At 47.8% G+C, this 21,096-nt stretch overlaps 2 protein-coding genes across 3 annotated transcripts in view; both read right to left on the minus strand.

The window, feature by feature from the left end:
- Positions 1–7,517, minus strand: part of CCDC180 (coiled-coil domain containing 180) — a 55,323-nt gene extending 47,806 nt beyond the window's left edge. Inside the window, exons 1-5 of one of the 2 annotated variants that reach the window (XM_055087086.1) lie at positions 7,256–7,517; positions 5,219–5,409; positions 2,382–2,470; positions 1,236–1,345; positions 99–227 (exon numbers count right to left, since the gene is read on the minus strand). In XM_055087086.1, coding sequence (XP_054943061.1) covers positions 99–227; positions 1,236–1,345; positions 2,382–2,470; positions 5,219–5,409; positions 7,256–7,324 — 588 coding nt within the window. In that variant the 5' untranslated portion in view covers positions 7,325–7,517. The remainder of the gene's footprint in view (positions 1–98; positions 228–1,235; positions 1,346–2,381; positions 2,471–5,218; positions 5,410–7,255) is intronic. The other variant, XM_055087087.1, reaches the window with a different exon arrangement.
- An 11,595-nt stretch (positions 7,518–19,112) lies between these two features.
- Positions 19,113–21,096, minus strand: part of LOC129392409 (stimulated by retinoic acid gene 6 protein-like) — a 54,036-nt gene continuing 52,052 nt past the window's right edge. Inside the window, exons 17-18 of the mRNA XM_055087088.1 lie at positions 20,368–20,514; positions 19,113–19,634 (exon numbers count right to left, since the gene is read on the minus strand). Of these exons, the coding sequence (XP_054943063.1) occupies positions 19,486–19,634; positions 20,368–20,514 (296 nt within the window). The 3' untranslated portion in view covers positions 19,113–19,485. The remainder of the gene's footprint in view (positions 19,635–20,367; positions 20,515–21,096) is intronic.

The raw sequence follows: 21,096 nt of genomic DNA on the forward strand, positions 1-21,096 counted from the left end.
CAGGAAGTTTGGGTCAGGCTGGGAGAACAGGTGGCAGGGAAGAAAGGAACAGGGGCAGGACGCAGGTGGGGCGGGTCCCGCCACGAGGGGACCCTTACTTGGATGGTGTAGTCTTCAAGGTGGCTGTCGTTTTCCACCTTTTCGAAGAGATTGTTGATGTCTTCGTCAGACTCGGCCAGCTTTTTTAAAAGAAGGGCTCCTGGCTCCAAGATGAGAGGTTCCATTTCCTAAAACAGGCCAGGAGGGCGAGGGCTATGGTATCAACACCCCTGGGACAGGAAGGACCCCCCCCCCAAACCCTATAGTAGGGAAGTGCCAGCTGCGGTACGCTCTCAAAAATAGTGACTCTTACCTAGACCTAAAGAGTTCAGATTTACTAATTGTTCACAGCCAGAGCACTAGGGCAGTACTATTCGGGACACACGTCATGTGTGAGCCCTTGTCCTCAGACTCACTTGGTCCTCATCATAGCCTGCAAAGTACTCGCTGACCTTATGCCTGGCCCACGGTTGGAGCTCAACAAAAATTCATTAAAGAAGTGGCCAGTGAAATAATTCCAAGAGTACTTCAGATGAGGAAACTGAGGCTCAGTTCGGTTGTGTGACCAAAGCCACTGAGCTCATGGTGACAGCAGAGCTCAAGTCCAGTTGGGATATATTAGGAAAGTGATGAGCTGGCAGGGAGAGCACCTTCTTGGTGCTTTGGGTCTACGGCCATCTCCCGGAATCCAGGAAAGTCAGGGAGAGAGTGGTGAGTGTGATCTGGGGCCCAGAGAGGACCCGAAAGGGCAAAGAAGGGTCTCATTTAGGCAATATTCCAGGGATTAGTCTGGTTAGAGGTCCCTGAAGAGGAACAGTGAGCCAATTGAGGGTAGTGCCTAAGGGTCAGGCCGTTTGGCCCCTTGTTAGTAGGACTGAGCAGGGAGATCAAAGACTGGGCTTTAGCATCAGATCCAGAGTCCAGTTCCCACTTGGCCCTTACGTGCCAAATCAGGCAGGACTTTCTGGGCCTCACCTGTAAATTGCAGGTTATAACAGTACCTGACATAATAGAGTTCTGCTCATAATCAGAACTTGTAGCAAGCCATCCAAATATGGCTACTACGATTCTGTCTACACCTGGTGAGCCACTGAGGACCTGGGAGGAGGGGCGGTGGGCGGTGGGCGCTGGGCGGAGTCCACCCTCCCCTTGGAATGGCCCAGGAACAGAAGGCAAGCGAGAGGGAGAGTTCTCACCATCCCAGTCTGATGGATCTCCTCCTTAAAGCTCGCCAGAGCACTCTCACAGCCCCTCCTCTTGTAATCCGCTCGCCGTTGAAGGGTAATGGTGTTGATCCTCTCAGGAACTGGGGGAGAACAACGGAGGTGATGAGGTTGCCCTCAGAGCTCCAAGGTGAGGTCAGAGTACCCAGGAAAAGACAGCAAGGCAGCAAGTGCCTGGGTTCAGGAGATGGCCCCCCAAAGCAAGGCCGGCAGTATCAGAGACTTAAGGAAAAAGAAGGTGATCCCTAAGTGCTGTAGGGAATTAAGTCTTGCATATACAGTTAAATGCTCAAAAAAAGTTCCAAGTGGTATGTATAGAATAGGAACATTTAGGGTTTTTACCAACACTTATCAGCACTTACCATTCACCAGCTATTGTTCTAAATCAGTTACTCCTCAGGATGAAGTCAAGAGGCAGGTTCTATACCGGCCCCATCCTACAAGTGAGGACACTCAGGCATGGGGGTCCAAGACCAAAGGCAGTCAGAGGCTCAGCAGGGGTTGGCATGTGGGCCCTCTGCTCTAGGGTCTGTGAGCTCACCCTGCGCTCTGCTGTCCTCTGAATACAGGTGGGACCCGGGGCACTATGTGGTTTCATGGGCGGTGGGCACTCTTGGGCTGAGAAAGGGTGCTATTGTGGAGGCGGAGTTTTCACCTTCTGCTTTATCTCCTTCCTTTTTCTATAGTGAGCATGTATTACTTTTTTAATTACAAAGAAAAAGAGCCTCCATATCCAGATAAAGTCAAACCAGGGTAATGTGATACGAAGGAAGACAATGTAGATTGAAAAACCCTCCTGTGAAATCACAGAAGAGCGAGCTACATCCTTTACCAAATGGTTTCATCAGGAAATGCTGACTGTGCAGGCAGCCCCTCCTCCCCCGCCAGCTCCCTGTGCTGGGAGAAGGTTCAGGGGAAGTTCAGGGGAAAGGCTTCAGAGGCAAAGGCCCAGGGGAGGGGGGCGGGGCGGAGAGTTGGTTTCAGGGGGAGGCCCTCTAAGATGCTGAGCAGAGGAAGAGCGGGACCTTCAGGCGCTTCTACTTAGCACTTCCAGGAACTCCCCACAGAGCGCTCTCTGGCCCAGGCCATGCCTACCCTCACGCCTGAACAGAGGCTCACCGGCGGTGTCTGTAAGGCCCCGCACTTCTCTGGCAGCAATGCTGTTCTCACTCTCTTGAGCTTTTTCCTTCTTGGCTATTTCCTTTTCCCTGAGGCACAAGCAGAGGAAAACAATAACCAACACCCCACCCCACCCCGCCCTGCTCCCCTCCAGGGTAGCTCTGGGTCTCCAGAGAGACCCTGGCAATTGCTAATAGTCTGGGCCCACTGATTCCAAAATGCCCTGAGGATGTGCCCCCAACAAACACTGCCTGGGCATCTGCTGCCAGCAGACACCACAGTCTTCAGATGAGAAGCTGGGGTCTGCCCTCAGGGATCTTGCTCCATTCTGGCTGCACAACAAGTGTGAGTGGTGGGCAGGAGCCATTTTCCACATGTGGAAACTGAGGGCCACAGGGGGCCTGGCCAACCTGGGAAAGCCAGACTGGGGCTAAGCATTCAGCACGCTCCTCATGTGCTTCTTCAACAACCCATCCTATGAGGCAGCCGGGGTGACCCTGTTATCCAGGATGGGGGATGAGGGAGGGAAGTCACTGGACAAAGTGGCGCTGGGATTCCCAGATCCCTGCACGTGACGCCAAGGTCCATGGTTCATGGGGTCTGGGTGTGAGAAGAGAGCGCTGGGATCCCAGGACAAACTATCTCAGCAGGGAGGACCGGGTGGGTGTGCATGACCTCAGCTTTGGAATAAAAATCCCTTAATGTGCTGTCCACGGGGCGAGCGCCACAGAAACGCAGCAGTTCTCAGTGACGCCTGCCATTCCTCGGGGCCCTGACACGTGTAGCACTTTGCAGACTTTTTCTTATGTAGTCCTCATGGCACACCTACCACCAAGGAAGACTGCAGGGCCTGGGTGGCAGCTGATGGGGCCCAGGCTGGCCCTCCAGAGGTGGGTCTCTCAGCCTTGTCAACCAAATGCCCCTGGACTAAGGCGGCCCCACTGGAGCCCAGGTGCCCCGACTATGGGAGCTGCTAACGGCTCTGGCTTCTTGGCCACTTGTCCCAGGAGCTTAGGGGCTTGGTTTACACTAGTGGTGATCTACCCGTACCCCGAGTTTCTCTTCCACCCACCAGAGGTCCTGTCCTGTGTGAATGAATGCACAAGTTGACCGGTTTGGCTGGCCAAATTTTCAAGAAGGGGACAAGGCACCCCAGAGAGGTGCCGATGCTGAGTCAGTGATCCCAGTCGCTTTGAGGGCGGCAGGGCCTGGTCGGTTACAAGCACATCTCTCTTCTTGTGTCCAGAGCAGAGCTGGCCTTGTCTGTCTGTGCCAGGAAGCCAGCACAACGCCAGCGCCCTCCATGAGAAGTGCCTTTCCCCAGACAGCGTGCTGTGAGTGCCCAGAGCGCCTGACTGATGTTATGTCCAGTTATGGGGAGGATAGGTGGTTCTAGGCTAAACTCTAGGGAGGAGGGGACCCTCGGGAAGCACAGGGAGATGTCAGGAGACCCTGAGTCTGGTAGGAAACAGGTCAGCTGAGAGGGGCCTGGGACCCTTGTAGGAGCCAGAGTCACAGCCAGGCTGCACAAGACTATCCTCCCAGGAGATAGGAGGGAGTATGGTCAGGTTCCAGCTGTGTGTGCCTCTGGATCCCTGCATGGGGCATCAGGGACAGGGCTGGAGAATGCTGACCTCCAGTCTGTGCCTGGGTGGCCAGTGGGTTTGCCCAGGGTGCTGAGTGTCAGAAGCCTCCGGGGACCTTTTCCTGGGAAAACTCGAAGGGCAGGGCAGAGACTTTTACCCAGTCCATCCCTGCTCCAATGGGGGTTAAAAGGAACACAAAGGCAGATACAGCAGGACTGACTTCCTGTCCCAGAGTCCCAGACTCGAGAAGGTTTATGGCTGGTGCAGAGCTTGACGAGCCTAAGGGAAGCCCAGCTCCGGCTACATTCTCCAAAGTGCCCCGTGAAGAAGCACTTTTCCTTTTCCTTTCCGTTTTTTTCTCCCTGCTTGAGGAGTCTAAGCTCAGGGAGCTGAAATGGCATGCTCAGGAACCTCAAGTTCAACTTCTGAACTCGGAAGTTCAGAAGGAACTCCTGATCTCCCTGTCCCAACCCCACTTGCTCCCACCTCAGGGAATGGCGCTCTGCTGTCCAACCAAGCGCTCAGGCCAGAGACCTAGCACACTCTCAGGAGTCCTCTCCTCCCGCCCAACCCGTCACCTAGTCCCGTGGGTTCTGCCTTCAAAATAAACCTGAAGTGCCCCGTGTCCCCACAGAGCTTGCGTGGACTGTGGTGGCCTCCTCCCTGGCCTCCCTGCCTTTCCTTGCAGCCCCCCACATTCTACACACCGCACAACCTGAAGGCCCTAAAAATGCAAATCAGCTGTTCACTTCAGTACAGTCCAAAATACGGACTGTGGCCTGCAAATCTCTCCTGGCCTCATCTCCCACCCCTCTCCGCAGGGCCGCTGACTTCTTCAGCCTTCTGGAACAGATAAGCCGGTACTGTCTCAGAGCCCTGCTCCATCCTTTCCTCATCCTCTCATCTCAGCTGAGGCCCCTCCTCAGACAGTTTTCCTGACTCCTGTCCCACCACCCTGTCCTCGGTGTCAGAGCCTTCCCCGCTTTGGGGAGACCTGCTTATTTATGTACTGTTGAAGCCTCAAGTTCCAGGAGGTTGGGATCCGCGTACCCAGTGCCCATCGAGGGAGAGGGAGGAAGAGAGGGAGGAGCAAACAATCCTGCAAAGTAGGTGTTATTACCTCTCTCTCTCAGGGGAGGTACCTGGGACTTCATTCCTATTTGGTACTCATCTTATGTGAGCTCTTTTTGAGTTTTTGAAAATTCTGACCACCCCTAGTGTGTGGGATGTGGCCTGGACAGCAGGACCTACCTGTAGAGAACAGGGTTTTCTGTGACCCAGTCATTGGGTAGGCTGTGCACCCACTTCCGCTGCCGAGGAGACAACATCTCCCCTTCACGAATATCCATCTTCTTCATCAAGAGCTTTCTGCCATCCTTTGGGGCCATGGAACGCTCCATAGCTCGCTTCCTGGTGGATGCCAGGGAGTGGACCAGCTGTACCTAAATCCAGGAAGATCCAGGTTAGGGGGATCAGAACTGCAGACTTCCCAGCACCCAGGCTGACTGTGCTGTCTTAGAAGGTCAAGTGGGATCCGGCCAGCAGGAAGGCACTTTGAGGGAGGCCTGCAACCCCAGGGCACACCCCATGCAGGTGGGCTCTCCCCTCCCCATGTCAGTCATTCAGCCATTTCTAGGAGGGCAGCTTTTAAGAAATTTTAATGAGGACCAAGATGCTCATCCCCGCATTTTTACAATCACAAGAATTGGAAAAATGGAACTGTCCAACAATAGGAGATTGGTTGAGTAAACCCAGTATGTCCCTTCAGTTGAATGTTTGGAATTTATTAAAAATGAGACTTACAAAGGATTTTTTATGACATGAGGAAATGCTCAGGATATACCATAAAATATATCAATTAAGAGCATAAATTAACGGAGTTTCCTGGTGGCCCAGTGGTTAGGATTCCAGGCTTTCACTGCCGTGGCCCAGGTTCAATCCCTGGTCAGGGAACTGAGATCCCGCAAGGATCGTGGAGGGGCAAAAAAGAAAAAAAAAGTATAATTAAAATTATAACCAAAATTATACATTATACTCTCAAAACTTTAAATGCATGGAGAAATGACGAGGAGAAAATAACCCAAACATTAAGAATGGTTGCTTCTAGGGAGCAGGATCATGTGAGTAATTTGTTTCTTTTGTTTCTTTATGCTATTATAATTTCCATGCCTTCCACAGAGAGCATTATTTAGGGCTCAAAGTAGGAATAAAAATCCCTTTGAAATAAGCAGTACAGAACTTCAAAGGAAGGGTTTGAGTCTGTGTGTTTCTTTTAAGATATTGTTTCATCTGTTCAGTTTTTTATAGATGACAAGGCAATGCCAACAACCTATATGGCCTGTCAAGAAGGCATTATCACCTTAATAAAGTATGGAAAGTCCTAGGTCAAAAACTAGGCAGCCACTAAACATCGTGAAGTTCGTGAATGTGCAGTGACACGGAAAGGTCTCTGGGATACTTTAACCAGGGAAAAAGTAGGTTTTAAGACACTGCTATAGAATCAAACCCAGTTTTTTGTTTGTTTGTTTTTTGCGGTACGCGGGCCTCTCACTGCTGTGGCCTCTCCCATTGCGGAGCACAGGCTCCGGACGCGCAAGCTCAGCGGCCATGGCTCACGGGCCTAGCTCCGCGGCATGTGGGATCTTCCCGGACCGGGGCACGAACCCGTGTCCCCTGCATCGGCAGGCGGACTCTCAACCACCGCTCCACCACGGAAGCCCTCAAACCCAGTTTTTTGGGTTTTTTTGTTTGTTTTTTTGGTTTTTTTTTTTTGTGGTACGCGGGCCTCTCACTGTTGTGGCCTCTCCCGTTGCGGAGCACAGGCTCCGGACGCGCAGGCCCAGCGGCCATGGCTCACGGGCCCAGCCGCTCCGCGGCATGTGGGATCCTCCCGGACCGGGGCACGAACCCGCGTCCCCTGCATTGGCAGGTGGACTCCCAACCACTGCGCCACCAGGGAAGCCCTCAAACCCAGTTTTTAAACAGAAAAATTAGAAATGCTTTCATGCTAGGTAAAAGCTCCAGGACACCCAATGACTAATTCTGGCTATTTCTGAGTAATTTAAATTAAATTAAATTAAATTTTAATTTTCCAATTTCCAGAAACAGACATTCTAATTTTGTATCCTTACATTTCAGGAGCCAATAAGAATTATTTTTAATCTAAGCAATTTCAAAGCCCTTATTTCACTGGATTCCAGGCAAGGAAGTCTTCAGAGGGAGGGAAGTTTCCAGGGAGCCGGAGGGAAGGGGGGATTAGGAAAAGGGGGAACAGAAGGACAGGCTTACCTCTGCCTCGAAGATCTGCTGGTAGACTTTCCCGCTGGGAATTTGTGTCACCTTCCCCACTGAGGACATCTTGGCCTCTGGCTGGACACCCCTGCAGGGAAGCTCTTGTCTGGGGTTTGGTCTCTATTAGACCCGGACGGATACTGACAAACCTCCCCCTCCCCCTCCGAGGACAAGTGATCCCCCGAGGACAAGGCTCCCCAGGCAGACAGGCTGGCCGGGTCCACCGGGGCTGAGACTCCTCTACCCTGGGAGAAAGCATCAGGGCCCCTCTCAGGCCTCAGGGTTTTTACTTTAAAAGAAGAAGAGGGGGAGGGGTGCGAAGAAGCAAAAGGGAAACAAACCTCAGACAAGAACCTAACTCGAACTCACTGAGAAGGTCGGCTCTCCCAGCCACGCCAGGCGCAAATCCGAAACTGACTTTGGGGACAAAGAATAATAGCTATTGCTTGTGCTTCACTCTCTCAAGCTCTTCCGGGAAAAGTCAACGTGCCCAAGGTATCAGCTGGGATTTCAACCCGGCCTTGAACCCCCAACTGGCGCAAACGCGGTTCGAGTACTTCCCCCGTACCCCTCCCCCACTAACAAAGGACACCTGGGTAGGAGGACGTGGAGAGAGGGAGCGGCCTGATTCTGGCCACGCTCATTAGGCACCTACTGAATGCTGAGAAGCCCAGCAGGCTCCTCTCACGCCTGTCCCACAAGCCGATCAAGGAGCAGGGGCAGTCTCAGGGCAGGCCCTCTAAGCCCCGCCAAGTGGCGGGAGGCCCTGCGCCCAGGGACCCGGCCGCGCCCGCACCTGCACCAGCAGAAAGCACCACTCAAGTCCAACCTCAGCTGCAACTAGACACACTTGGTCTCCAAGGCAACGCAGAGGGGCGGGAGCTCCGTTGGCCCCGCCCCCACGCACTTTCCCAGGAGGAGGTGGGTTGCCCTTAGCGACGGGGAGCCCCCCCCACTCGTGGAGTAGTGAAACTCCTGCCAGTTTCTCTGTGCAGGGGATACCTCAGGGCTGGCAGGAGCATCCAGAGCAGCGCATTGAATATTCCGAAAACTAGCAGGAGACAGGAGATGCATCTCTGAGCCATTGTGGTCAAGAAAAACCATCCTATCTTCTTTGTCTTGGTTAAAACCAATCTCTGCTGGGAAGTAGCATAGAGTAGTGCATGGCTATAAATAAGAAGTGGAAAGCATCTCTAAAAGAGACCATCTCTTTCTCAGACTAAAAGAGGTTGAAGGGCTCAGAATCTAGGCCTCAGGCTTGACTGGAATTATAATTAAAAGGCTAATTTATGTGACTCTTTGAGTTCCATTCACCCAACTCACCACTGCTGCATAACCCTCCGAAAATACAGCTCTGATGTACCCACTCTCCTGCTCAAAAGGCCCTCACCAGCTCTGCAGCCCCTACCAAACCCAGCCCACAGTCCCTAGATGGCCTCAGAGGCCCCCCGCCTCTGGTCCCCGCCCTGACTCTCCCTGCTGCAGCAAACTCCTCACTCTCCCTGCATCTGCCACTGCCCCTGCCCTTCCTCACCCTGCTCCTCTGCTGGGATCCTTCTGTTTCCACACACCCCAAACCCACCCACACTTCCAGCCACTGCCAGTGACAGGATCCCCCCGACTCACTCTGACCCTCATCTCCCCTTCCTCACCCCGTCACCTCTCCTTTCCCTGAACGTGCTTGTACGTTGGTCGCCGTCAAATGCAGGAGTTCAGGGCATCCTACTGGAAGGGGTTTTCTGAGGGGCAGGTGTGCCCTCCTAACTTCCGTCCAGCTTCGACTGCCCTCAGCAGTGTCCTGCACATTATTCAGACACACTGAGTGCTCCCTGGTAAATGCACGAATGCCCGGAGTGTCCTGGTCTGACTCTCCGAGAGTTGGCTCTTTCCCACACACGCACCCAGAGTCCTGCACGGCCAGGGCTGAAGATACTTGTGGCTGACACTGAACTTGGTGAGGGTTTCCTATAGGTGTGGGGTTCCTGACTCCTCAGAGCATCCCTCCCCTCAGCAGGGATCCCTGTCCCAATTGCTCGTAAATGCTCCCTATGACAACTTCTTTGAATAAGTGATCATTCTGTCCAGACTAGTTTCAGAAATTAAGAAACAGTGAGTAGAAACACTTTTATTCCCCTTCTTTGGTCCCAGGTTTTATTAACAAGGTGAAATATTGTAACAAGTGATTGGACTAATTTTAGCTGGAAAAAGAGAAATTATATTTAAGTGAGGTTAGGGGTGAAAAACACAATAAAAAATAGGAAATGTCCAGGAATTATTTGCAGTTAGCGAGATCTCTGTCTTGTCTAAGAGGCCTTGTTGGCTTGGCCCTTCTAAGTCAGAAACTGTGTTTTCCCTGCTCAGATAGATGCTTTCTGGGTTCCGAGTAAGCAATACACATTGTTCAAAATAGAGAAAAAAAAATTGAATGGAGAAAATAAAAATAACCCATAATATCACCACTGAGAATTTACCTCCCTTAATTCCCAAGTTTCTGGGCTTTTGTATTTGAGTTTGGATCAAACATGGAAATTTGTGTTTGGCTTTTGGATGGCATTTGTATTACCCTCCTAACTCTACAATGTTATAACTGGAAAGACTAACCAGCTAGAGATCAACTGGTGAGTCCACCTCCCGTGTTAGAGATGGGCAAGGAGGTGAGAGACAGGGAATGGAAGGAGTGAAGCCAAGCCTTTGGACTCTTTTTCCTGCACCTCAACGTCATCTCTTCCCCCTCAGTCTTCACTTTGAAAATGTCTCTTGACTTGAACCTCATCCTTTTCCTTCCTCTTCCACAGTCCATCATCCATCTTCTCCATAGTCCATAGAAAGAAAACCAACAAGGACCACCTCAAGAGCTAATATTTATTGAGAGGGTTTAATACTCTCAATAACTATGAGAGGGGTACTGTAATTAGATGAAGAAACTGAGGCTCAGAGAGTTGGTAACTTGGCCAAGATCTCCAAGATAGGAAGTGATTAAATCCAGGATGTGAATCTCGACCATGTAATTCCAGAGTTTTGAACCAAACACTATGTCATCTGACCTTGGGACTAACCAGAGAAAAAGTTCTGGATCCAACTGATAGGATTTGTGTGTTGAACTATATAGCACACATACCGAAAAGTATGGAAATCATAAGTGTATAGCTTAATATATTATCCAGTGGGAATACACCTGGTAACCAGTACCCACAAGAAATAGAACATTACCAGCTCTCCAGGAGCCCCCTTTATGTACCCATCCCAAGTCATGGCCCTCTCCTCCCCAAGGGTAACAAATATTCTAACTTATGAATTAGTTTTTCTTGTTTCTGAACTTAAATGGAATAATACAGAATGTACCCTTTTATGTTGGACTTCTTTCATTATGTTTGTAAGTTTCAAACATATTTTTGAATGTGGCTGTAGTTCATTTTTATTTCTGTATATCATCCCATTACCAAAAAATATAACCCATCGTATTTATCCTTTCTACTATTGATGTACATTTGGGTGGTTTCCAGTTTAGAGAATTACCAAATAATGCTGCTCTGAACATTTTTTTGCATGGTGAACATATGTAGGCATTTCTATTTCTATTTTATTTCTATTCATATTTTCATATACTTAAGGCTATTCACATTTCTTTTTCCGTGAACTGTGGGTTCATGTCTTTTGCCAATTTTTCTACTGTGTGTCTGTTCTTTTTCTTATCAATTTCTAGGAACTCTTTGTATATTGGGCATGTGAGCCCCTTTGTAATATGAATTACAAATATTCACAGTTTATCATTTCTTCCTTTTTATTATGATGGTTTGGGTTGGGGTTTTTTTGGTGTTTTTATTCGTTTGTTTGTTTTGCTATGTATTGTTAAGATGTTACTTCTCCCCAAATTGATCCATAGATTTATACAATCACAATAAAGTATCTCAGCAGATGTCTGGTGGACACTGACTATTTGATTTCAAAATTCCCATAGAAGTACAAATGGCCAAGAATAGTCAAGACAATCTCAAAGAAGAATAAACTTGAACGGCTTACACGACCAGATATGAAGCCTTAGAATAAAGTTACAATCGTCAGGGCAATGTGCTGTAGTAGTGCAAGGATAAACACAAAGAGAAACATGGAGTCCAACTCAGACCCACACATACGAACATTTATGTTGTATATACTAAAGAGGCCCAGCAGAGCAATGGGGAGAAGATAGTCTTAGTAAACAGCCCAGGGTCACTAGTTATCCATATGGGAATGAAATTAATCTTGACTCCTACCTTACACCATGAACAAAAATTCAATTCCAGGTGGATTTAAAATCTAAATGTGGAAGTTTAAAATAATAGCATTTGTATTCGATAACATAGGAGAATATTTTCTTGACCTTGGGGCATAAAGACAAAAATTAATAAACTGGACCTTATTAAAACTAAGAACTTCATCAAAAGACTCCTTCAAGAGAGTAAGAAAGAGCATAAGGAGAATAAATACGTGTCATATATTTATCTGGAAAAAGCCTCACAAAGGATATGTAACTAATTTCTGTGAATTAATAAGAGGAAAGAGACAATCTACCTGAAAAAAGAAATGGGCAAAAGATTTGACTACGCATTTCACAGAAAGATAACCAAATGGCCAAAAAGTACATAAAAAGCTGCACAACGTCATTACTCATCGGGAAAATGCAGATTAAAACCACAATGAAACACCACTACACATATACCAGAATGGCTGAAAAATGCTGACAATACCAAGTGTTGGTGAGGATGTGAAGCAACTGGAACTCTCATACACTGCTATGTGTGTAAACTCCTACAACCACTTTCAAAAACTCTTTGATAGTATCTCCTAAAAATGGACTTACACATACTCAATGATCCCCCCAATTCCATTCCTGGGTAAATGCCTCAGGCTCAGTCATAATATGACAAAATTATGGAAGTTTAAAGTTTGACAATACATCCTAAAGCTGGGGGAGAAATAGAAAAGTGATGCTTCCTCTCCAGACTCTCCAGGCCCATCAGGTCCAGCAGTCTGTAGACCTGCCTGATTGCACTGGGGGTGCCTGCATAGCTCCAGAGAACTTGGGGTACTCAGAGGTGGCATGTTGGTGGGGGGGATGGCAAAGAACTCACATCCTGGGCAGAGCCACTGGTCCAGTGAGCAGTATGCTCTGCAAGGCTCAGCTGGAGCAAGCCGGGCTCCAGCTCCCCACCTCATAGCTCATTCTCTTACCTTCCCCAGGAATGCCGAACCTCAGGAACTTCTCCTCACTGCACGCAATCCTCTCTGCTCTGCAGAGCACCTCCTCTCACCATCTGAAGAAGACATGGGGAGAGGTTTCCAGGTGTGTAGGCCTCTCTCCATAGGAGCACCAGGTGGATGAGGAATCTCCCATAAGGCTGGCATTGCCCCCTCTTTCAACTGTCCAGACCTCCTGGGAGGCAGCGAACCCTGGGGACAGGGACTGGGCTGGTGGATGCGGTCTCTAAGCCTCCCTAGAACCGCTTCAAAAATCCGTTTCCTTAAATATCAGAGACTGGGTTGAGCCAAATCGGAGATTTTCAAGTGTTTCCTTTATGGCAACAAACTATGTCCGTTTGAAACGAAATTTAGTCAAAATAGAACTGCTCAGAAGAAATGGGAGTGGAGGCCCCAGGTGGCCAACACAATGGCTCCCCCCAGGCCCACGGAGCCCTTTGAGCTCAGAGGAACCAGGTGGAAACCCTCATCTTCACAGTTTGGATCATTTGGGTTCTCAAATAAAAGGGATTTGCACTCACACCCCTCCCATTATTCACAAATTTCTCCTTCCTTCTTTCCTTTTTCCTCCCCTGAGGAAGAGTTCCCCCAATTTTCAAGAGCTGGTGGCAAAGACGGCTCACAGAGCTGGGAGCTGCTCATCAAGGCAGAGTGGAGGCTGGAAGTCTAGAAAGAGAGAGGGAAAGGGGCACGAGATGCGGTGCCGTTTCATTTCTCACTTAAGGTATCTTTGAAAAATTCCAGTTTTGTCTTGTCTAGATTAACAGGAAGAGGGGTCTGTTTGGTCCGTGGGCAGGTGGGGGACAGTTTGGGGGCAGGAGGCCCTGGTAATGGGATAAAGTGGCAACAGCTGGCTGTTCCAGGAGGGGATGCTGAGCTGGCAGAATCAGCAGGTCTCTGGCTTCCATGCTGGTCCATCCTGCTGGCATTTAGCTTCTTCCAGGCTGGTGGGGCGGGTGGGAGTTCCTTTCTTCACTAAACCAGCCTAGCCTGCTCCTCCGGGCTTCCCTCCATCTCCCAGGAGAGGGCACCCTGCCTTCACCAAGGATGGGCACTGCAGGGGACTCCCACGGGCCAAGTGGACGAACGGGCTGCCTAGCCTTGGGTCCAAATGGCTGGATCAGGGACATAAGACACCCATCCCAGTTTCCTAGCTGGCGAAGCAGCAGAGCTGCAGGAGATTTTGATCTGGAGCTGGAGTCAGCCTTCCCCTCAGATGGTACCATGGAGGAGAAAGAGATGTGGGTTCCTCCAAGTCTCTTCCTGACTGAGGCCTTGGTCTCCCTGTCTGTCATCAGAGAAGACTGGGTTAGAAGGTCCCTGAGTATCAGCTCCCGTGTTCCCCCAGCTTTGGAGTCCACAGCGTGGCCCAGGTCCAAGTCCTGTTTTCTGGGTCTGCACTGCCCCCTCAAGGGCCTTGGTGGTAGTGCAACATGAAAGGGCCGAGGATGGGGTACTAGTGATGGGCTAGGGGGCTCTTTCTGATGGACTTTAGCCGTCTGCCTCCTAGGGGAATCAGATCAACCTCCAGAAAAGGAATATTCCTCTAGAAAAGGAATAAGGTGAACAGCTGTGGTACTCGCTCTGGGAGAGTGGTAGAGGAGTGGAAATCAGAGACCCTCTGTGCAGGACACTCCCTGCTCCGTCCCGAGTCTTACATTTACTGGGAGAATTTGATAATACAGAAGTGGGAGACCCATTGAATTGGTAGATGGGGGAAGGGGGCTGGCATCAAGGACAACTTCCCAGAGGAAGGGCTATTTACACCCATCTCTGAAAATAGGTAGGACCTGGATGGAACTGGAGGGAACGGAGGCACCTGTGGGTGCCTCTCAAAGGTTTCAACTGAATGACTGAGACCCACTCAAATTTTCAAAGGTAATATCCTCTATAGTCAACTGATTGTGGATGTGTTTGATTAAATAACTGGGAACTATAACCTTGCCAAATTGACATGGAGGACCATCACAGTTCTAATAATCCTTTATGTATACCGAATATTAGATGCTTATCAGGTCTAATATTTTCTTCCATTCCATGGGTTGTTTTTCACTCTCCTGACAGTGTCCTTTGATGCACAAAAGTTTATCATATTTATGAAGTCTTAATAGATTGTCTTATGAACTTATCTATTATTTCTTTTCTTGCTTGTGCTTTGGATGTTATATCTAAGAATCCTTTACCAAAACCAATATCATGATATTTACCCATTTAAGAACTTTATAGTTCTAGCTCTTAAACTTAGGTTTGCTCCATTCTGAGTTTTGTATATGGTATAAGGTAAGGATCCAAATTCATTCCTCTGCATGTGGATATTCAGTTTTCCTAGCACCATTTGTTGAATACACTGTTTTCCACATTCCATGGTCTTTACCATTTGCTGAATTTCAACCATTTGTTGAAAATCATATGACCATAGATTATAGTTTGTTTCTGGACTCTCAGTCTATTCTACTGGTCTATGTCTATCTTTATGCCAATGATGAACTGTTTGATTACTACTGCTTTATAGTAAGACTAAAAATCAGGCAGTGTGTTTTCTAACTTTGTTCACCTTTTCCAATGTTGTTTCGGCTATTCCTTGCAATTCCATATGAATTTTAGGGTCAGCTTTTCCATTTCTGCAAGAAAGATTTGTTGCAATTTTATAGGGATTGCATCGGACGTATAGATTACTTTAGAGAGTACTGCCATCTTATCATAAGTTTTCCAATCCATTAACATGGTGTAGATTTTCATTTATTTGTGACTTCTTTAGCTTTTTTTTTTTTCAGAAATGTTTACTGGTTTTCAGAGTACAAGTCTAGTACCTCCTGGTTAAATATTTTTTAAGTATTTTATTATTTTTAATCCTCTTGCAAATAATTTTCCTCAGGTTGCTCATTTCTATAGAATTATAATAAATTTTCATTTCTACAGTTTTATTGAACGGCAATTGATAGAGGAGTGTTAATCTTTATCCTGCAACATTGCTGAACTCATTTATTAGCTCTAACAGTTTCTTTTTGCTTCTATTTTTATTCATTAAGAATTTATAAAATCATGATATCAGCAAGTAGAAATATTTTTACTTTGGTTACTATAATCTTGAAGGTCTTGCATCTATTTTCAAAAGGGATATTTGTCTGTAGTTCTCTTTGCTTGGGAAGTTTTAGTCTGCTCTCTTATCAGCGTTATGCTGGCCTCATAGAATGCGATAGGAAATATTTCCTCTTCTTCCATTTTTTAGGAAGAGTTTGAGAAGAATGTATTTTAATCTTTTAAAATATTTTGTAGAATTCACTCGTGAAGCCATCCGGTCTTGGGCCTTTGTTGCAGTTTTGTTTGTTTTTGTTTTTTAAATATTCAATCTTGGGCTTCCCTGGTGGCACAGCAGTTAAGAATCCACCTGCCAATGCAGGGGACACGGGTTCGAGCCCTGGTCCAGGAAGATCCCACATGCCGCAGAGCAACTAAGCCCGTGCACCACAACTACTGAGCCTGTGCCCTAGAGTCCGTGAGCCTCAACTACTGATGCCCGCACACCTAGAGCCCGTGCTCCGCAACAAGAGAAGCCACCACAATGAGAAAGCCAGAGTACCGCAACGAAAAGTAGCCCCCGCTCGCCGCAACTAGAGAAAGCCCGCGCGCAGCAACACAAAGAACCAACTCAGCCAAATAAATCAATTAATTAAAAAAAAATTCAATCTCTTTACTTGTTATAGGTCTATTAGGAGTTTCTATTTCTTCTTGAGTCAACTTGTTAGTTTGTGTCCTTATAGGAATTTGTCCATTTCATCTGGGTTATCTAATTTGTTGGAGTACAAATATTCACAATATACTTTCATAATCATTTTTATTCCTGTAGAGTCAGTAGTATTATCCAACTTTCTGTTTTTAATAACTTGGTCTATTCTCTTTTTCTTAGTGATTCTAGCTTAAAATTTCACCAGTTTTGTTGATCTTCTCACGGAACCCACTTTTGGTTTGATTCACTGTCTCTATTGTTTTCCTTTATTTATTTATTTATTTATTTATTTGGAATATAATTGCTTTACAATGTTGTGTTAGTTTCTGTTGTAGAACAAAGTGAATCAGCTATACGTATACATATATCCCTTCCCTCTTGAGCCTCCCTCTCACCCCTCCCCCCCATCCAACCCATCTAGGTCATCACAGAGCACCAAGCTGAGCTCCCTGTGCTATACAGTAGCTTCCCACTAGCTATCTGTTTTACACATGGTAGTGTATATATGTCAAGGTTACTCTCTCAATTTGTCCCACCCGCCCCTTCCCCTGCTGTGTCCACAGGTCCATTCTCTACATCTGCGTCTCTTTTCCTGCCCTGCAAATAGGTTCATCAGTACCGTTTTCCTGTTCTTTATTTTATCTATGCTCTCATATTTATTATTACCCTCTTTTTGCTAGCTTCAGGTTTAGTTTACTCTTCTTTTTCTAGTCCTCAAGGTGTCAAGTTAGGTTATTGTTTTGGGATCTTGCTTCTTTTTAATGTAGACATTTACAACTATAAATTTTCCTGTGAGCACTGCTTTTTCTGCATGTCATAAGTTTTGGTATGTTGTATATTCATTTTCAGTTGATTCAAGATATTTTCTAGTATCCCTCATTTTCAGCTTTCACCCATTGGGTGTTTAATGTTGCATTTCTTAATTTTCACATATTTGTGATTTCCCCCCAGTTTTCCTCCTATTATTGATATCTAGTTTGATTCCATTGTGGTCAGGAACGACACTTCTCATGATTTCAATTTTTAAAAATTTACTAAGACTTGTTTGGTGGCCTAACATATGGTCTATCCTGGAGAATGTTCTTTATGCACTTGAGAAGAATACGTATTCTGCCGTTGTTGGGTGGAGGGTTAGGTCTAATTGGTTTATGGTGTTGTTCAAATTCTTTATTTCCTTACTGATTTCTGTCTGGTTGAAATATCCATTATTGAAAGGGGAGTACTAATATCTCCACTATTAATGTGGAACTGTCCATTTCTCCCTTCAATTCTGTCAGTTTTTGCTTCATATGTTTTGGGGCCTCTGCTGTTAGATATGTATATGTTTATAATTATTATACCTTCTTGATGGATTATACCTTTTATCAATATATAATGTCCTCAAGGATGAGAGATACCTGATCCCTGCCCTTGAGGAGCTCACAAACCAGTCCAGGGAAGAGGCTGGAAGACAACTGTAGCAAGAGCTGCAAAGAGAGGCCTTGCCACATGCTGCAGGCAGAACCTCATCTCCTTAGGTGTCCTGTGTCCCTGGAGTGGTGACTGCATGTAGCAAGTACTTGGTCAGCACTGGATGGGTGCAAGTGAGGGGCACTGGCTGTGAGGTCTGCACTAGCTTTCATTTAAAGAAACTGAGACTCATTCTAGTGGCGGAGCTGGGACCAAAACCCAGTGCTCCTGACCTTCTGTTTAGCGGCCACTCGACCATGATGCCAGGGTTGATTTCAGTATTGAATTCATGGCTGAGATATTCAGTCATCATGGCCTTATTATTTTATTCATTCCAAGATCCTACTATGTTACAGCAGATACTTGGTAATGGTGAGTAAAATCTGAGAAGGCCTCTTTCTTTGTGGAGCTGAGAGCATAATGAGAGGTAGGCAGACATTAATCAGATCACCACAAAGGGTAACATTACAAACAACGACTGATATTTACTGAGAGTTTAGGATATGTCAGACACTAGCTTAGGAGTGTTTGTGTATATTAACTCACTTTACCCTCAAAATAATTTTTGGCATTGTGGGTATCATTCCCTTTTTATATTAATATGTAGGGGAAAGAAAGCACAGAAAGGTGAGGTAATTTAGCCAATGTCACACAACTAGAAAGTGGTGGTGTGGGGATCCCAATACTCTGAGTCCCAGTTTTCTTAGTTTCAAAAAGCAGAATGACAAAGCTTGGTTGCAGAGATAAAGTTAAAAGAGATGAGTCTAGCAGACACATCTAGCAAAGGACTGGGCTTACAGTAGGTACTCAGTAATGATTACTGAATTTCAATGGCCCTGGGATTTGTGAGGTGGATGGGGACTTCCCTCACCCTATGGGTGAGTCCTCCTGGTACTTGCACAGGGTTTGTGAGTGACAGGTCCCCGTTTATCAGAGACCTTATGCTGGGGAATGAAGAATCTGGGTAGGTACTGGGCCCCCTGCACAAAGAGAAAGGTCCAGGCTTCTCAGCCAGGCATCTGGACCCCCTTGGATGGTCTAACCAGCCCCCAGCACAATGCCCTGCATACACCAGCGGGCACACCCTCCTCAAACCTGCTCCCACACTTTTGCTTCTGTTGTCCCCCACCTTAAATGCCTGCCCATCCCGTCTCTGCCTCCTCAGACAAGTGGCTTTCTCAGGGAATGCCCTCTCTGTCCGAGAGAATCTGTACATCTGATTTGTGACCAAGGCCCAGGTCAGTTCTGATCCCTTCCCCATCCCGGTGGCTGTGGGAGAGAGAGCTCAGTGTGTGTCTGCTCACCCACCAGACTGGAGGCTGGGATCGTGGATTCCTTCTCTCCCACCACCATAAGACCTAGAAAGGAGGAAACAACGAGGACCCTGTTGGATTAAGGCCATACTTTCCCCCAGAGAAAAACTGTGTCAAACGGTTAAACTCTCCTGATATAAAAATTTTTTACCACCTTTTTCAGTGACACAAAGTTCTGCCCTGTGGCTAAATTAAGTGTGTCTAAACATGGATCTCCCCAAGGCTGCCTCCTAACCATGGATAGTGGAAATCATTATTGGGCAAAGTTTGTTCAACAGAAATTCTCTTTAGTTCTTGATCTTTTTACCAAGGGAATGAATTAGACCTGAGAATTCATTGTTCAGCCCAAGTGCCATCCCATGAACTGCCGGCCTGTGTGCCATCTGTGTGGACAGCGCCTGTGCATCCCATCACACTGCAGGGGACAGCTGCTGGGTAGCCTGGGCCTTCTCAGGGGCAGATGTCCTGGAACGGCCTTGTCACAATGCGGGAGGTCAACGTCAGCTCTCCGAGCACATCAACAGAATCTGGGTAAAGTCCCCGGAGCCATGACCTGGCCTTGATTTTCTGAGCATGACCAGTCCGGGGTTGTTGATCAGGGTCTGCAGCAGGAGCCACCTTGTCCTGGACCTCACTGAGGTGCGGGGACCTAGGACAGAACCAGAACCAGTAGACTGGGAGGAGCGGGCAGCTTGTCTCTGTCCTACTCAGAGGCTGTAGCGAAAGCTGCCCAGAAGGTGTGAGGTGTGGAAGAAGGAGCTGGACCGGGACTCCTGGGGACATGAGGGTGGCTGGTGGGATGTGAGTTTGTCCCACAGATCTGGGTATCTGCAGCATTGGGAATAGCAATGAAAACGGTCCAGGTCAGTGCTGAGTGTCCACGACAGAACATGGCTAACTGGAGGGCTTCCCAGCAGAAGGCAGAGCCGAATAATAGGGGTGGCAGGGGTGGGAGTAGACAGTATAGAGCCTTGAGGGGACAGGAGTCGGTGGCTGGGAGAGCTCGTGGTAAGGAATGGGGCAAATTAAGCAAAACCGCACACCATCTTGGAGGGCATCTGGCTTGCAGCTTGGGCTATGGGTAGCATCTCAAACAAATGGTTGAATGAAGGACTCAGCTAGCAGAACTAGAGCTCGTTTCTGGAAACAAGGGAGGAGCCCAGTTAGCAGGACAAGGACACAATGCCTCAGGGGTCCTGTAGCCAGGCTGACTGGGGGCAAAGCCTCCTGATCCCCTGGGTAGAAGGGCTCCCAGGGCAGGTGGTGTGGAGGAAGAGGGGAAGGGAAGGAGGAACCTGGGACATCTCAGGGATCCCAGGGAAGCCTGAAGGTATGTGTTTCCTGGTGTCCGACCCCAGTGTAGGTTCAAACAGGAGACTTACCTGCTGACTGATTTAGGTACCAGTATTTGATGGCCTGCTGCAGCCTCCTCTCTCTGTGGCCTGTGATCAGGATGTGACAAAAGCTGACGAGCACAGGGTTGGTGTGATAATGATCCACATAGAGCATGCCAATCCACGCACTGAACCCTGAAATCCAGAAGGCAAGTCAGGCCATGCAGTACGTCCCAGGATGGCCCAGCTTGTGCTTTTTATGACGTAACTGCAGCATCACTTTGTTCCCAAATGGTGCCTGTGTCTTTGCTGAGAATCTAGAAAATGAGGTATAAAGAGCTGTAAAGATTCTTAGAGATCACACCCTAATCTGTTCATTTTATGGGAATTTGAAGCTCATAGCAACTAGGAGCCTCTGTGTCTGGTTTTTTTTTGTTTTTTTTGTTTTTTTTTTGCTGTACGTGGGCCTCTCACTGTTGTGGCCTCTCCCGTTGCAGAATACAGGCTCCGGATGTGCAGGCTCAGCGGCCGTGGCTCACGGGCCCAGCCGCTCCGCGGCATGTGGGATCTTCCCGGACCGGGGCACGAACCCGTGTCCCCTGCATTGGCAGGCGGACTCTCAACCACTGCGCCACCAGGGAAGCCCCTCTGTATCTTATATGAAGAAGGCAGCAGCCATTAAATGAATGAATGAGTGAATGAACAGACATGGGCCAGAAATAGGACAAAAACTGTTTTTTCCCCACAGAAAAGGCTTTGATTTTGGCGCATTTAAAC

This window comes from Physeter macrocephalus, chromosome 9 (assembly GCF_002837175.3).
Source record: "Physeter macrocephalus isolate SW-GA chromosome 9, ASM283717v5, whole genome shotgun sequence".
NCBI lineage: Eukaryota > Metazoa > Chordata > Mammalia > Artiodactyla > Physeteridae > Physeter > Physeter macrocephalus.